This window comes from Aquarana catesbeiana, linkage group LG13, assembly GCF_042186555.1.
Source record: "Aquarana catesbeiana isolate 2022-GZ linkage group LG13, ASM4218655v1, whole genome shotgun sequence".
Lineage (NCBI taxonomy): Eukaryota > Metazoa > Chordata > Amphibia > Anura > Ranidae > Aquarana > Aquarana catesbeiana.
The window spans coordinates 439636-457052 of record NC_133336.1 but is presented as its reverse complement, the minus strand read 5'-3'; the positions used below and the strand labels follow the sequence as shown (position 1 = coordinate 457052).

Sequence of the window (17417 nt, the reverse complement as noted above, 5' to 3'; positions counted from 1 at the left end):
CCTGGCTCCACCCACTTACTGTATTGCTCAGTTAGTTCTTGTATTAACAGATCAGTATGTGGGTGGAGCCAGGATCCCCAGTGTGGATATCGGACCCTTCAGAAGCGTCGTTCCTTCATCAGGTTATTGCAATAAATTATTCTCCCAAAGCTTAATTCTCAAAGTGCTGCTGAGCAAGACACAGGAATACATGGAAGGCACTTGGCGATATTCTACATGCACATCGTCATTAAAAACTCTGTTTAAACTTTGAATAAGCCGCTGACGTCTGCATTGGAAGTCTTTACATAGAAGATCAGAATAGGCGTAAAAGACAATGCTGTGCCGTAACCCATAGCAACAAGACACCATTCTAGGTTCCTCTTGATGACTTGTGTGCAGATCCTGGCAGGCTAAGGCTTTGGTCACACTATGAATACCGCCCCATTGATATCATATGGGACACACCCACGGCTTCCAATGCGGCATCTCTGCGGGTAAACATGCCCCTCATGTGGGGCACAGGGTCATACTCCCCGTGTGAACACTAAATGACCCACATGATTCCTCTACCGTCACACCCAACTGAGTACCCATTGGTTGCACTTATTGCAGTAACTGCAGAGTCTTATTCCTCCTGCTGCATTACATAATAAATTAAAAAATCAACTGGGAAATTAAGACTAATAATAGCTGCAGTGGGAGGAGCTGGGAACCTCTGGTGCAAATGCCCAGATTAAAATAAGAAACCACCCATCCAAAACAAACCTATCAGATTTTTTTAAAGATGGGGACAACTCAGCCGTGCGGCACCACGAGCACCAGGTATGAATCCCACCGAGGAGATGAGGAGGACGTGGTGTGTGGGGCTTTCCTGGGCGAGTCCAAAAATCATACTGCAGAAAAGCCGGCCAACCCAATCACACAAATCATACCACAGAGAGGCCGGTCATCAAGGTCCATATATGTGACTCCATCATACAAGATCCCTACAGTGGGGAAAATAACGATTGTCTCCCCTGCAGATTGTGTAAGTTTTGCCCCCTTACAAAGAAATGAAGGGTCTATAATTTTTATCATAGGTGTATTTTATATGATAGAGACAGAATATCAACCAAAAATCCAGAAAAATCACACAATACAAATGTTATAAATGGAGTAAAATAAGTATTTGATCCCCAACCAACCAACAATAATTCTCCCCCCACAGACTGGATACAGTAGGTGCTCATGTGGTATATATATGGAGTATATAGAGAGTGTATATAGTATATATGGGGTATATAGAGAGTGTATATAGTATATATGGAGTATATAGAGAGTGTATATAGTATATATATGGAGTATATAGAGAGTGTATATAGTATATATGGGGGGTATATATGGAGTATATAGAGAGTGTATATAGTATATATGGGGGGTATATATGGAGTGTATATAGTATATATGGGGGGTATATATGGAGTACACACAGACACTACAGTAGGTGCTCATGTGGTACACAGATTAGTCCTGTCAATGTAAGAAGGTTCTCCTAACGACAACTCGTTATGTGTATAAAAGACACCTGTCCACAGAATCTCTTTCTTCCATCCAATCCTCACCATCATGGGGAAGACCAAAGATCTGTCAGAGGACGTCAGGGAGAAGATTGTAGACCTGCACAAGGCTGGAATGGGCTACAAGACCATCAGAAAGAAGCTTGGTGAGAAGGAGACAACTGTTGGAGCGATTATTCACGAATGGAAGAAATACAAAATAACCATCAATCGTCCTCGGTCTGGAGCTCCATGGAGGATTTCTCCTCATGGGGTGAGGATGGTCATGAGAAAAGTGAGGGTTCCGCCCAGAACTACACGGGAGGAGCTTGTGAAGGATCTCAAGGCAGTTGGGACCACAGTCACCAAACAAACCATTGGTAATACAATACACCACCATGGATTGAAATCCTGCAGAGTCCGCAAGGTCCTCCTCCTCAGGAAGACACATGTAGAGGAATGTCTGAAGTCTACCAATCAACATCTAAATGATTCAGAGAAGGATTGGGAGAAAGTTCTGTGGTCAGATGAGACCAAAATTCAGCTCTTTGGTATTAACTCAACTCGCTGTTTGGAGGGAGAAGAAAAGTGACTATGACCCTAAGAACACCATCCCTACAGTCACACATCATCCCTACAGTCACATCATCCCTACAATCACACACCATCCCTACAGTCACATCATCCCTACAGTCACACATCATCCCTACAGTCACACATCATCCCTACAGTCACATCATCATCCCTACAGTCACATCATCCCTACAGTCACACATCATCCCTACAGTCACACATTATCCCTACAGTCACACATCATCCCTACAGTCACACATCATCCCTACAGTCACACATGGAGGTGGAAACATGATGATTTGGGGCTGTGTCTCTGATAAAGGTTCAGGCCGACTTTGCCACATTGAGGGGCCAATGGACGGGGCCATGTATTGTAAAATCTTAGATGAGAACCTTCTTCCCTCATCCAGAACACTGAAGATGGGTCATGGATGGGTCTTCCAGCATGACAATGACCCAAAACATATCGCCAAGACAACAAAGGAGTGGCTCCAGAAGAAGCAGATTAAGGTCATAGAGTGGCCTAGCCAGTCTCCAGACCTTAATCCTATAGAAAATGTATGGAGGAGCTGAAACTTCGAGTTGCCAAGAGACCTTCAGGATTTAGAGAAGATCTGTAAAGAAGACAAAATCCCTCCTGAGATGTTTGGAAACTGATCACCACCTACAAGAAACGTCTGACCTCTGTGATCACCAACAAGGGTTTCTCCACCAACTACTAAGGGGAGCAAATACTTATTTTACTCCATTTATAACATTTGTATTGTGTGATTTTTCTGGATTTTTGGTTGATATTCTGTCTCTATCATATAAAATACACCTATGATAAAAATTATGGACCCTTCATTTCTTTGTAAGTGGGCAAAACTTACACAATCTGCAGGGGAGACGATCGTTATTTTCCCCCACTGTGTATCTGACTCCACCCACACATTGTAGCAAACTGGCTTCCTTAAAGGAGAACTCCAGGGAAAACACAAATCTGCCACTTACCTTGCATATGATTGAATCTGTACTACATGAACCGTTAATTATTTAGGGGTTGCTGGAAACCTTCCAGTGTTCATGATTCCATTCCAGGGAATTTTGTGGCCAGCACATCATGGATCATCATTATATGATGACATCACATATAATGTGACATATGAAGTCCATGCATGACCCTTCATGTCATGCCTGGCAGGGGGTCCTGTGAGGTCTCCATACATCATGGAATCACTTCAATAAATCTCTGGGCTAGATGACGTGGATGGCAACATTCTCTGCTGTGTGGATACTGGTTGTAGCTGTGGCCGCCCTCTTCTTCCACCCTCTTCCTCCAGGCTATTCCTCTGCCCTCTTCTTCCTACATGCTCTTTCTCTGCCCTCTTCTTCCTACAGGCTCTTTCTCTGCCCTCTTCTTCCACCCTCTTCCTCCATGCTCTGCCTCTGCCCTCTTCCTCCATGCTCTTCCTCTTCCTTCTTCTTCCTCCATGCTCTTCCTCTGCCCTCTTCTTCCTCCATGCTCTTCCTCTTCCTTCTTCTTCCTCCATGCTCTTCCTCTGCCCTCTTCTTCCTCCATGCTCTTCCTCTTCCTTCTTCTTCCTCCATGCTCTTCCTCTGCCCTCTTCTTCCTCCATGCTCTTCCTCTGCCCTCTTCTTCCTCCATACTCTTTCTCTGCCCTCTTCTTCCTCCATGCTCTTCCTCTGCCCTCTTCTTCCTACATACTCTTTCTCTGCCCTCTTCTTTCAACCTCTTCCTCCATGCTCTTTCTCTGCCCTCTTCCTCCAGGCTCTTCTTCATCTTCCTTGGCCCTTTTACTCTCAGGAAGGAGAATATTCTGGTGACAGGTTTCCAAGCCACTGCAGGTTAAATGGGGGAGGGGGTTTAACTGTCCATCAAAGCTAACATGCGGTTACCATGGCTGAGGCTCTAGAGGTTGTAAGTAAAACCTTCATTTACAGAATGGAGATTTGGTGAGGTGCATATTCTTCCAAAGTAGGAAGGAGGTGTCAGTAAGTGGCTTTTTACTGTGCAAAGGTGGAGAACCGGCTTGTTTTCCCCGGAGCTCTTCCCTAAGAACCCACTTGCCATTAAACACAACTCAGCACCTTATGAGGTGACACCAACCCAGGTACAAGAGCAGCAAGTTCTGCTGAGAATGAGCTTAGACATGACTTCTGCACTTTACTTCCCTCCCCTTCTGTCTACCAACACGTCCCTCAATCCTTATAACCTCCAATAAAGCCAGAGTCTTCCCCACCTCAGCAACTGTAACTAGGCTGTCAACAGGGGGCGCCCTCCCAAAATCAAGAGAAACCGGGACTCTGATACTTAGAATGGATCTGTGGGGATGAACCTTCACAATGTTACTCAATGACCCAAGGAAGGAAACCCAACTTCAATGGCTGCATACCTGATCTGGGTCTGCGAAGTACGAATGCAAAGGTAAAAGCTCGCACCTTTAAGTCAGCGATGGCAGCCCCCTTACTGCTATGCTTACAGGTCTCCTTTGTAAATAGCTTTATTTGTATAACACCAACTGAACAAACTCCTTCCTCTCAAGAATTTTACTCCAAATCTATGATTGAGTTCCATGTGGAGTGAAATGCGTTAGCAGGAAGAGCTTGTTTGGTTGGCGTGATACAAAGGAAGCTACATGAGAACCCAAGTGTGGTACTTGCTGAATTTGTGCATGTTCGTCCAGAAGGGACAGTGGAGGGCCGACACCCATTGTGAAGGAGGCGTGGCACAGAGGTGTACCGAGCGCGGGTACATCTGGACTTTTTTATCCCTAGTATCATTAATTGATAGGATGTTCACTAGTCCCACCCAAAAAATGGCTGCTTCCCCTACGGGTGATGGCAGGTGTGTACTAATCTTTTTTTTTATTTGCACAGGATCTGTAAGGATGAGGTCATGTGACACTCAAGGTAGGTCTCAGTAGAGCGATTTTCACACCTTCCATGAAAGATGATGTACAATGTTAGCAAACTTTATATAAGGCATTTGAAGTGCTTTAAAGTACATCATAATGGGCGGGGAACATCAGTTCTGCACAATACCTTACAACTGGACTCTAAGATATGGTTCATAAAAAGCACCTTTCTAACCCCGCTCCAAAGGCGACCCCCCCAGAATGTGACCCTCGCCCCAAAGGTGACCCCGCCCCGAAGGCGACCCTTGCCCCGAAGGTGACCCCCCCCAGAAGGGGACCCTCGCCCAGAAGGCGACCCCACCCCAAAGGTGACCCCCCCCGAAGGTGACCTCACCCCGAAGGTGACCTCACCCCGAAGGTGACCCCCCCCCCAGCAGGTGACCTCACCCCGAAGGTGACCCCCCCCCAGAAGGTGACCCTCCCAGAAGGTGACCTCCCCCCCAGAAGGTGACCCCACCCCCAAGAAGGTGACATTCAACATACCCACCAACCATTACTGTTAGCACCCAGTGAAAAACAAAAAGAAAAGATTAAAAACATTATTGCAATTTAAATTGCCCACCCCCAACCGATACAAACAAATGCCTGGAAATACATTCTGTGGAAATAAAACAGTCACAATGCCCAGATATCTGAATATTATTACGATCTGCAATGTGGATATGACAACACCAATAGAACATTGACATAGAGCGATTGTAGGATGGGTGAGCGCCTGTAATGTACCGATGGATCTTCCTATCCCGGCCTCAATACTGTCTGTGGTGAAAGAAGAGGGGCGATTAGGATTCAGGAAAGGTTATAGGGCGTTATAGACGGAGGACGTGACATCTAGATAGAAGACCTTCAAGCTGATCGAGTTATGGTGCAATGTGTGAGACGATACACCAGAGGTGAGCCAACCACCCGGGTTCCGAGAGACCGGCCGGCACACCAGTAGGACATGAAAATTGAGTGACAGAAGAAAGAAAATGGTTTAGTGTTATTCTTCATCACATTGTAAGTCAATTGATGATTCTCTAATAAATGAAGGCTGGGCACCTTCCTGACTGCTGCAAGCCTGTGAACAACGACTGCACTGAATTAGCCAGCAGCACAATACAACCATTGCAGCTTCTCAATCCATTCTCTGATCCACCTTCACATCTTTGTGTCACTGGATAGAAGAAAAGAAAAACATTAACAAGACTTTTTCCTACTAGGGCCACAGGGCCCCCCTGGTATAGATTCTTCCCCCTTTGGAAGGTGATGTTGGGGGGCTGTTGGTTTCTTTTATAAGAGGTCCCAACACACAAACAGCCCACTTTAAAGTGGAGAAGGCAAGCGGTGGTGTGGATCTTCTCCTGGAGCCATCTCCAAGGCTGCCGGTGGCATCAGAGAAGGCGCCATTGCATGATACTCATGTCTTTCCCTCCGGTAGAGATCAGGTGGCTGTCTTCATGTAAAAAGGTCACATTTGTCACGTGGCTGCTGTGTCCACCATAAGCGTGGCTGGATGCCTGAGGTGATAAAAGACCGACAATTAGTTGCCACCTTCATACTGTAAGACGCATCTAGTAATGGGGAATCCTGGGGGCGAAGTCAAATTCCTACCAGGGATTCTAAGTTTGGATTTCCTTCATGGGGTCCAGATTCCTTTCACCACCCAAAAAAATATATTAGTAGGTCAACTGACTTCTGACCAAACTGGCCCTAATAGGTATCTATGGTTGTGGAAGTGACTAGAGCTAATAAACTCCTCGGGGGCGGGGCTTGCATAATATGCCATGACTATAAATGGGAAATTGTAGAATTCTGATTACAGACTGACTTTAGAGCACAATAACAGCCAGTATGCAGAACGTACCCGGAACTGTGAACAGGGATATGAGAAGAGATGGACTTTTCCAAAATCATCCCCTGTGGCCAAGAGCTTCTGATCTCCAGATCTGCAGATGGCATTGAGGTCTGTTCCGTCCGAACCTTCAGGCCACACCCCTGCGGGAGGACAAAACATGGGGGGTCAGTGAGAACCGGGGGAGGGGCTCCATTTTCAAAAATCTTTTTTTTCTGCAGGCAAGCTGAAAACGTTCTGTGTATCCTCTTGGAGATGTTTGGAGGGGGAGGGGCGGCTACACAACCAATCACACAAGTCGCCGTACTCACCATACGGTACAAATATGGAAGATTTGTAGACGGTATTCAATTCATTCAAATCACATTTTAAGTTTCTGGAAGAACTAGAAAATCCTCAGAAGAAGAAGTCAGGCTTACCGAAGACCTGGAAGCCCAGAGTGCAGGTGAAGGTGGCCCATTCCAGATCTCGGGTACTTTCCACACTCACCACCTGCTTACAGGCTGAGGGGATCCCTGGAAGAGAAAGAAGAACGTGAAACTCAATGACCGATCCTCTACATAGAAACATGAAGAGCGACACCCCAAAATCATTAGGGGGAGAAGAATAATCCAGAATATGTACCCCGTCACCTCCCCCCACCGGCTTCCCTACCAGCCGCCTGCCAGATCGCCATGATTTTCTGCACCTCTGTTCACAGACTTCCTGATGTCATCACACACAATGGAGGACCGGCGGCCCTGCATTGTATGCGAGGACATGGAGGACCGGCGGCCCTGCATTGTATGCGAGGACATGGAGGACCGGCGGCCCTGCATTGTATGCGAGGACATGGAGGACCGGCGGCCCTGCATTGTATGCGAGGACATGGAGGACCGGCGGCCCTGCATTGTATGCGAGGACATGGAGGACCGGCGGCCCTGCATTGTATGCGAGGACATGGAGGACCGGCGGCCCTGCATTGTATGCGAGGACATGGAGGACCGGCGGCCCTGCATTGTATGCGAGGACATGGAGGACCGGCGGCCCTGCATTGTATGCGAGGACATGGAGGACCGGCGGCCCTGCATTGTATGCGAGGACATGGAGGACCGGCGGCCCTGCATTGTATGCGAGGACATGGAGGACCGGCGGCCCTGCATTGTATGCGAGGACATGGAGGACCGGCGGCCCTGCATTGTATGCGAGGACATGGAGGACCGGCGGCCCTGCATTGTATGCGAGGACATGGAGGACCGACGGCCCTGCATTAAATGCGAGGACATGGAGGACCGGCGGCCCTGCATTGTATGCGAGGACATGGAGGACCGGCGGCCCTGCATTGTATGCGAGGACATGGAGGACCGGCGGCCCTGCATTGTATGCGAGGACATGGAGGACCGGCGGCCCTGCATTGTATGCGAGGACATGGAGGACCGGCGGCCCTGCATTGTATGCGAGGACATGGAGGACCGGCGGCCCTGCATTGTATGCGAGGACATGGAGGACCGGCGGCCCTGCATTGTATGTGAGGACATGGAGTGTGTATGTCAGTCTGTCCGGCCAGCCTCTGTCAGACGTGAATGCTGGAAAACCAGCAGCCGACTGGTTCCCGGTCAGCCAATGGCGGAGAGCGCTGAGCAGAGTGTTCTGGTGGTGGTGGTGGGGGGGGCGTCCCCTTGTCAGAGCTCAGCATGGGAGATCACCGTACTAACATTAGACTGTTAGTACAGCGCCTCTGTCCGGAGCTATCAATCTATTTTTATTCAACCTGCTGTGTCCCCGACTCTAGGAGTGTCAAGATATCAATCAGGGAGGCCGTTACCCTCAGGATAAAGCCAGCAACCGAGAAGTAGGTCCACAAAGACTTTATCAGGAACCTGATGAGGGTCAAGTGGTTGTCTGAGTGAGATCGGCGCAGTGGGCGTCACCCGGCGAGGATCGGCATAAATCAGGCTAATCCCAGAGAGTCACCAGCACATCCATGGAGAAGTGATCCATGGACCTGGAGACAAACCTGGCAGCCAGAAGGTCCACCTCAGGGTGAAGAGTCTCCAGAGTCCAGACAATGTTCTCTGTGAATTGGGCTGAGCAGGACTCGACTTCCAGTTCCTCCCGGATAAGTGAAGTCACTGTGGTGTCTGGTTGGATCCTGGTCAGAGGACTCTGTAGATCAGGGGTGCCCAACCACTGGCCCGCAGGCCACGAGTTCCCCCCGATGTGGCTCTGGGATGGTGGATCGGCAAGCCCAGATCGCGGGTTCCTGACCCGCCATCTCCGAGCATCAAAACAGAGAACGGAGCTGGTGCTGGAGGAAGCAAAGCCGATGGTTCCTGTATAATGCTGGATCCTTCACAGGCCGAGTGATACCAAATGTACTCCGCCTGAGACAGGAAGCTCTGCTCTCTACTGCAGCCGCGTGCTTCTGTCACACTCGGGGATGACGGGTCGGGACACAGGAACCCGCCATCTGGGACAGCAGCAATCAGTACCAGCTAATAGGTACCAGTCACAGTACCAGCCACCACTACCAGTAGCAGCCAGCGGTACCAGTCTGCAGTACGAGTAATCAGTACCAGTCACCAGCACCAACCATCAGCTACCAGCCAGCAGAACCAGTACCAGTCTGCAGTACCAGCAGCCAGCGATATCGGCAGGAATCCTGAGGAAGAAGTGAAGATCGAGGTCGATTGAGGTTCGGGTACCGCTGTGCATCATTGTGAAAGCAGCCTCAGGCCCCCTTCACACGATCGGTCCGATTGGGTCCACCTGTCTGTTGTTGGACTCAAACAGACCCTCCATTCACCTCTATATAGCGGCAGATGTAAACAGAGTCGTGTGCGTTCACACCCCCCCCATCTCCAATCTGATCTGCATTAAAAAACAGAAGGAGATCTGTCCCCTTCCATCTGGGGGGATGGGAGGGCCCTTAGTGTAGAGCGGGGAGTGTCCCTGTCTGGGGGGATGGGAGGGTCCTTAGTGTAGAGCGGGGAGTGTCCCTGTCTGGGGGGATGGGAGGGTCCTTAGTGTAGAGCGGGGAGTGTCCCTGTCTGGGGGGATGGGAGGGCCCTTAGTGTAGAGCGGGGAGTGTCCCTGTCTGGGGGGATGGGAGGGCCCTTAGTGTAGAGCGGGGAGTGTCCCCTTCCATCTGGGGGGATGGGAGGGTCCTTAGTGTAGAGCGGGGAGTGTCCCTGTCTGGGGGGATGGGAGGGCCCTTAGTGTAGAGCGGGGAGTGTCCCTGTCTGGGGGGATGGGAGGGCCCTTAGTGTAGAGCGGGGAGTGTCCCTGTCTGGGGGGATGGGAGGGCCCTTAGTGTAGAGCGGGGAGTGTCCCTGTCTGGGGGGATGGGAGGGTCCTTAGTGTAGAGCGGGGAGTGTCTCTGTCTGGGGGGATGGGAGGGCCCTTAGTGTAGAGCGGGGAGTGTCCCTGTCTGGGGGGATGGGAGGGTCCTTAGTGTAGAGCGGGGAGTGTCCCTGTCTGGGGAGATGGGAGGGTCCTTAGTGTAGAGCGGGGAGTGTCCCTGTCTGGGGGGATGGGAGGGTCCTTAGTGTAGAGCGGGGAGTGTCCCTGTCTGGGGGGATGGGAGGGTCCTTAGTGTAGAGCGGGGAGTGTCCCTGTCTGAGGGGATGGGAGGGTCCTTAGTGTAGAGCGGGGAGTGTCCCTGTCTGGGGGGATGGGAGGGCCCTTAGTGTAGAGCGGGGAGTGTCCCTGTCTGGGGGGATGGGAGGGTCCTTAGTGTAGAGCGGGGAGTGTCCCTGTCTGGGGGGATGGGAGGGTCCTTAGTGTAGAGCGGGGAGTGTCCCTGTCTGGGGGGATGGGAGGGTCCTTAGTGTAGAGCGGGGAGTGTCCCTGTCTGGGGGGATGGGAGGGTCCTTAGTGTAGAGCGGGGAGTGTCCCTGTCTGGGGGATGGGAGGGTCCTTAGTGTAGAGCGGGGAGTGTCCCTGTCTGGGGGGATGGGAGGGCCCTTAGTGTAGAGCGGGGAGTGTCCCTGTCTGGGGAGATGGGAGGGTCCTTAGTGTAGAGCGGGGAGTGTCCCTGTCTGGGGGGATGGGAGGGTCCTTAGTGTAGAGCGGGGAGTGTCCCTGTCTGGGGGGATGGGAGGGCCCTTAGTGTAGAGCGGGGAGTGTCCCTGTCTGGGGAGATGGGAGGGTCCTTAGTGTAGAGCGGGGAGTGTCCCTGTCTGGGGGGATGGGAGGATCCTTAGTGTAGAGCGGGGAGTGTCCCTGTCTGGGGGGATGGGAGGGTCCTTAGTGTAGAGCGGGGAGTGTCCCTGTCTGGGGGGATGGGAGGGTCCTTAGTGTAGAGCGGGGAGTGTCCCTGTCTGGGGGGATGGGAGGGCCCTTAGTGTAGAGCGGGGAGTGTCCCTGTCTGGGGGGATGGGAGGGCCCTTAGTGTAGAGCGGGGAGTGTCCCTGTCTGGGGGGATGGGAGGGCCCTTAGTGTAGAGCGGGGAGTGTCCCTGTCTGGGGGGATGGGAGGGTCCTTAGTGTAGAGCGGGGAGTGTCCCTGTCTGGGGAGATAGGAGGGTCCTTAGTGTAGAGCGGGGAGTGTCCCTGTCTGGGGGGATGGGAGGGTCCTTAGTGTAGAGCGGGGAGTGTCCCTGTCTGGGGGGATGGGAGGGTCCTTAGTGTAGAGCGGGGAGTGTCCCTGTCTGAGGGGATGGGAGGGTCCTTAGTGTAGAGCGGGGAGTGTCCCTGTCTGGGGGGATGGGAGGGCCCTTAGTGTAGAGCGGGGAGTGTCCCTGTCTGGGGGGATGGGAGGGTCCTTAGTGTAGAGCGGGGAGTGTCCCTGTCTGGGGGGATGGGAGGGTCCTTAGTGTAGAGCGGGGAGTGTCCCTGTCTGGGGGGATGGGAGGGCCCTTAGTGTAGAGCGGGGAGTGTCCCTGTCTGGGGGGATGGGAGGGTCCTTAGTGTAGAGCGGGGAGTGTCCCTGTCTGGGGAGATGGGAGGGTCCTTAGTGTAGAGCGGGGAGTGTCCCTGTCTGGGGGGATGGGAGGGTCCTTAGTGTAGAGCGGGGAGTGTCCCTGTCTGGGGAGATGGGAGGGTCCTTAGTGTAGAGCGGGGAGTGTCCCTGTCTGGGGGGATGGGAGGGTCCTTAGTGTAGAGCGGGGAGTGTCCCTGTCTGGGGGGATGGGAGGGTCCTTAGTGTAGAGCGGGGAGTGTCCCTGTCTGGGGGGATGGGAGGGTCCTTAGTGTAGAGCGGGGAGTGTCCCTGTCTGGGGGGATGGGAGGGTCCTTAGTGTAGAGCGGGGAGTGTCCCTGTCTGGGGGGATGGGAGGGTCCTTAGTGTAGAGCGGGGAGTGTCCCTGTCTGGGGGGATGGGAGGGCCCTTAGTGTAGAGCGGGGAGTGTCCCTGTCTGGGGGGATGGGAGGGTCCTTAGTGTAGAGCGGGGAGTGTCCCTGTCTGGGGGGATGGGAGGGTCCTTAGTGTAGAGCGGGGAGTGTCCCTGTCTGGGGGGATGGGAGGGTCCTTAGTGTAGAGCGGGGAGTGTCCCTGTCTGGGGGGATGGGAGGGCCCTTAGTGTAGAGCGGGGAGTGTCCCTGTCTGGGGGGATGGGAGGGCCCTTAGTGTAGAGCGGGGAGTGTCCCTGTCTGGGGGGATGGGAGGGCCCTTAGTGTAGAGCGGGGAGTGTCCCTGTCTGGGGGGATGGGAGGGTCCTTAGTGTAGAGCGGGGAGTGTCCCTGTCTGGGGGGATGGGAGGGTCCTTAGTGTAGAGCGGGGAGTGTCCCTGTCTGGGGGGATGGGAGGGTCCTTAGTGTAGAGCGGGGAGTGTCCCTGTCTGGGGGGATGGGAGGGCCCTTAGTGTAGAGCGGGGAGTGTCCCTGTCTGGGGAGATGGGAGGGTCCTTAGTGTAGAGCGGGGAGTGTCCCTGTCTGGGGGGATGGGAGGGTCCTTAGTGTAGAGCGGGGAGTGTCCCTGTCTGAGGGGATGGGAGGGTCCTTAGTGTAGAGCGGGGAGTGTCCCTGTCTGGGGAGATGGGAGGGTCCTTAGTGTAGAGCGGGGAGTGTCCCTGTCTGGGGGGATGGGAGGGCCCTTAGTGTAGAGCGGGGAGTGTCCCTGTCTGGGGGGATGGGAGGGCCCTTAGTGTAGAGCGGGGAGTGTCCCTGTCTGGGGGGATGGGAGGGCCCTTAGTGTAGAGCGGGGAGTGTCCCTGTCTGGGGGGATGGGAGGGCCCTTAGTGTAGAGCGGGGAGTGTCCCTGTCTGGGGGGATGGGAGGGCCCTTAGTGTAGAGCGGGGAGTGTCCCTGTCTGGGGAGATGGGAGGGTCCTTAGTGTAGAGCGGGGAGTGTCCCTGTCTGGGGGGATGGGAGGGTCCTTAGTGTAGAGCGGGGAGTGTCCCTGTCTGGGGGGATGGGAGGGCCCTTAGTGTAGAGCGGGGAGTGTCCCTGTCTGGGGAGATGGGAGGGTCCTTAGTGTAGAGCGGGGAGTGTCCCTGTCTGGGGGGATGGGAGGGTCCTTAGTGTAGAGCGGGGAGTGTCCCTGTCTGGGGGGATGGGAGGGTCCTTAGTGTAGAGCGGGGAGTGTCCCTGTCTGGGGGGATGGGAGGGCCCTTAGTGTAGAGCGGGGAGTGTCCCTGTCTGGGGGGATGGGAGGGCCCTTAGTGTAGAGCGGGGAGTGTCCCTGTCTGGGGGGATGGGAGGGCCCTTAGTGTAGAGCGGGGAGTGTCCCTGTCTGGGGGGATGGGAGGGTCCTTAGTGTAGAGCGGGGAGTGTCCCTGTCTGGGGAGATGGGAGGGTCCTTAGTGTAGAGCGGGGAGTGTCCCTGTCTGGGGGGATGGGAGGGTCCTTAGTGTAGAGCGGGGAGTGTCCCTGTCTGGGGGGATGGGAGTGTCCCTGTCTGGGGGGATGGGAGGGTCCTTAGTGTAGAGCGGGGAGTGTCCCTGTCTGAGGGGATGGGAGGGTCCTTAGTGTAGAGCGGGGAGTGTCCCTGTCTGGGGGGATGGGAGGGCCCTTAGTGTAGAGCGGGGAGTGTCCCTGTCTGGGGGGATGGGAGGGCCCTTAGTGTAGAGCGGGGAGTGTCCCTGTCTGGGGGGATGGGAGGGCCCTTAGTGTAGAGCGGGGAGTGTCCCTGTCTGGGGGGATGGGAGGGCCCTTAGTGTAGAGCGGGGAGTGTCCCTGTCTGGGGGGATGGGAGGGTCCTTAGTGTAGAGCGGGGAGTGTCCCTGTCTGGGGGGATGGGAGGGTCCTTAGTGTAGAGCGGGGAGTGTCCCTGTCTGGGGGGATGGGAGGGTCCTTAGTGTAGAGCGGGGAGTGTCCCTGTCTGGGGGGATGGGAGGGCCCTTAGTGTAGAGCGGGGAGTGTCCCTGTCTGGGGGGATGGGAGGGTCCTTAGTGTAGAGCGGGGAGTGTCCCTGTCTGGGGAGATGGGAGGGTCCTTAGTGTAGAGCGGGGAGTGTCCCTGTCTGGGGGGATGGGAGGGTCCTTAGTGTAGAGCGGGGAGTGTCCCTGTCTGGGGGGATGGGAGGGTCCTTAGTGTAGAGCGGGGAGTGTCCCTGTCTGGGGAGATGGGAGGGTCCTTAGTGTAGAGCGGGGAGTGTCCCTGTCTGGGGGGATGGGAGGGCCCTTAGTGTAGAGCGGGGAGTGTCCCTGTCTGGGGGGATGGGAGGGTCCTTAGTGTAGAGCGGGGAGTGTCCCTGTCTGGGGGGATGGGAGGGTCCTTAGTGTAGAGCGGGGAGTGTCCCTGTCTGGGGGGATGGGAGGGTCCTTAGTGTAGAGCGGGGAGTGTCCCTGTCTGGGGGGATGGGAGGGCCCTTAGTGTAGAGCGGGGAGTGTCCCTGTCTGGGGGGATGGGAGGGCCCTTAGTGTAGAGCGGGGAGTGTCCCTGTCTGGGGGGATGGGAGGGTCCTTAGTGTAGAGCGGGGAGTGTCCCTGTCTGGGGGGATGGGAGGGTCCTTAGTGTAGAGCGGGGAGTGTCCCTGTCTGGGGGGATGGGAGGGCCCTTAGTGTAGAGCGGGGAGTGTCCCTGTCTGGGGGGATGGGAGGGCCCTTAGTGTAGAGCGGGGAGTGTCCCTGTCTGGGGGGATGGGAGGGTCCTTAGTGTAGAGCGGGGAGTGTCCCTGTCTGAGGGGATGGGAGGGTCCTTAGTGTAGAGCGGGGAGTGTCCCTGTCTGGGGGGATGGGAGGGCCCTTAGTGTAGAGCGGGGAGTGTCCCTGTCTGGGGGGATGGGAGGGTCCTTAGTGTAGAGCGGGGAGTGTCCCTGTCTGGGGGGATGGGAGGGTCCTTAGTGTAGAGCGGGGAGTGTCCCTGTCTGGGGGGATGGGTGGGTCCTTAGTGTAGAGCGGGGAGTGTCCCTGTCTGGGGGGATGGGTGGGTCCTTAGTGTAGAGCGGGGAGTGTCCCTGTCTGGGGGGATGGGAGGGCCCTTAGTGTAGAGCGGGGAGTGTCCCTGTCTGGGGGGATGGGAGGGTCCTTAGTGTAGAGCGGGGAGTGTCCCTGTCTGGGGGGATGGGAGGGTCCTTAGTGTAGAGCGGGGAGTGTCCCTGTCTGGGGGGATGGGAGGGCCCTTAGTGTAGAGCGGGGAGTGTCCCTGTCTGGGGGGATGGGTGGGTCCTTAGTGTAGAGCGGGGAGTGTCCCTGTCTGGGGGGATGGGAGGGTCCTTAGTGTAGAGCGGGGAGTGTCCCTGTCTGGGGGGATGGGAGGGTCCTTAGTGTAGAGCGGGGAGTGTCCCTGTCTGGGGGGATGGGAGGGTCCTTAGTGTAGAGCGGGGAGTGTCCCTGTCTGGGGGGATGGGAGGGCCCTTAGTGTAGAGCGGGGAGTGTCCCTGTCTGGGGGGATGGGAGGGTCCTTAGTGTAGAGCGGGGAGTGTCCCTGTCTGGGGGGATGGGAGGGCCCTTAGTGTAGAGCGGGGAGTGTCCCTGTCTGGGGGGATGGGAGGGTCCTTAGTGTAGAGCGGGGAGTGTCCCTGTCTGGGGGGATGGGAGGGCCCTTAGTGTAGAGCGGGGAGTGTCCCTGTCTGGGGGGATGGGAGGGTCCTTAGTGTAGAGCGGGGAGTGTCCCTGTCTGGGGAGATGGGAGGGTCCTTAGTGTAGAGCGGGGAGTGTCCCTGTCTGGGGGGATGGGAGGGTCCTTAGTGTAGAGCGGGGAGTGTCCCTGTCTGGGGGGATGGGAGGGTCCTTAGTGTAGAGCGGGGAGTGTCCCTGTCTGAGGGGATGGGAGGGTCCTTAGTGTAGAGCGGGGAGTGTCCCTGTCTGGGGGGATGGGAGGGTCCTTAGTGTAGAGCGGGGAGTGTCCCTGTCTGGGGGGATGGGAGGGCCCTTAGTGTAGAGCGGGGAGTGTCCCTGTCTGGGGGGATGGGAGGGCCCTTAGTGTAGAGCGGGGAGTGTCCCTGTCTGGGGGGATGGGAGGGTCCTTAGTGTAGAGCGGGGAGTGTCCCTGTCTGGGGGGATGGGAGGGCCCTTAGTGTAGAGCGGGGAGTGTCCCTGTCTGGGGGGATGGGAGGGCCCTTAGTGTAGAGCGGGGAGTGTCCCTGTCTGGGGGGATGGGAGGGTCCTTAGTGTAGAGCGAGGAGTGTCCCTGTCTGGGGGGATGGGAGGGTCCTTAGTGTAGAGCGGGGAGTGTCCCTGTCTGGGGGGATGGGAGGGCCCTTAGTGTAGAGCGGGGAGTGTCCCTGTCTGGGGGGATGGGAGGGCCCTTAGTGTAGAGCGGGGAGTGTCCCTGTCTGGGGGGATGGGAGGGTCCTTAGTGTAGAGCGGGGAGTGCCCCTGTCTGGGGGGATGGGAGGGTCCTTAGTGTAGAGCGGGGAGTGCCCCTGTCTGGGGGGATGGGAGGGTCCTTAGTGTAGAGCGGGGAGTGTCCCTGTCTGGGGGGATGGGAGGGTCCTTAGTGTAGAGCGGGGAGTGTCCCTGTCTGGGGGGATGGGAGGGTCCTTAGTGTAGAGCGGGGAGTGTCCCTGTCTGGGGGGATGGGAGGGTCCTTAGTGTAGAGCGGGGAGTGTCCCTGTCTGGGGGGATGGGAGGGTCCTTAGTGTAGAGCGGGGAGTGTCCCTGTCTGGGGGGATGGGAGGGCCCTTAGTGTAGAGCGGGGAGTGTCCCTGTCTGGGGGGATGGGAGGGTCCTTAGTGTAGAGCGGGGAGTGTCCCTGTCTGGGGGGATGGGAGGGCCCTTAGTGTAGAGCGCGGAGTCTCCCTGTCTGGGAGGATGGGAGGGTCCTTAGTGTAGAGCGGGGAGTGTCCCTGTCTGGGGGGATGGGAGGGCCCTTAGTGTAGAGCGGGGAGTGTCCCTGTCTGGGGGGATGGGAGGGCCCTTAGTGTAGAGCGGGGAGTGTCCCTGTCTGGGGGGATGGGAGGGTCCTTAGTGTAGAGCGGGGAGTGTCCCTGTCTGGGGGGATGGGAGGGTCCTTAGTGTAGAGCGGGGAGTGTCCCTGTCTGGGGGGATGGGAGGGTCCTTAGTGTAGAGCGGGGAGTGTCCCTGTCTGGGGGGATGGGAGGGTCCTTAGTGTAGAGCGGGGAGTGTCCCTGTCTGGGGGGATGGGAGGGCCCTTAGTGTAGAGCGGGGAGTGTCCCTGTCTGGGGGGATGGGAGGGTCCTTAGTGTAGAGCGGGGAGTGTCCCTGTCTGGGGGGATGGGAGGGTCCTTAGTGTAGAGCGGGGAGTGTCCCTG

At 55.6% G+C, this 17417-nt stretch overlaps 1 protein-coding gene across 1 annotated transcript in view; it reads right to left on the bottom strand.

The window, feature by feature from the left end:
- Positions 1-5629: 5629 nt before the first annotated feature.
- The window catches only part of EML1 (EMAP like 1), a gene marked incomplete in the record, with an annotated part of 215487 nt that continues 203699 nt past the window's right edge, over positions 5630-17417 (bottom strand). The window contains 3 exon segments of the mRNA XM_073609641.1: positions 5630-6507; positions 6855-6985; positions 7262-7357. Of these exon segments, the coding sequence (XP_073465742.1) occupies positions 6382-6507; positions 6855-6985; positions 7262-7357 (353 nt within the window).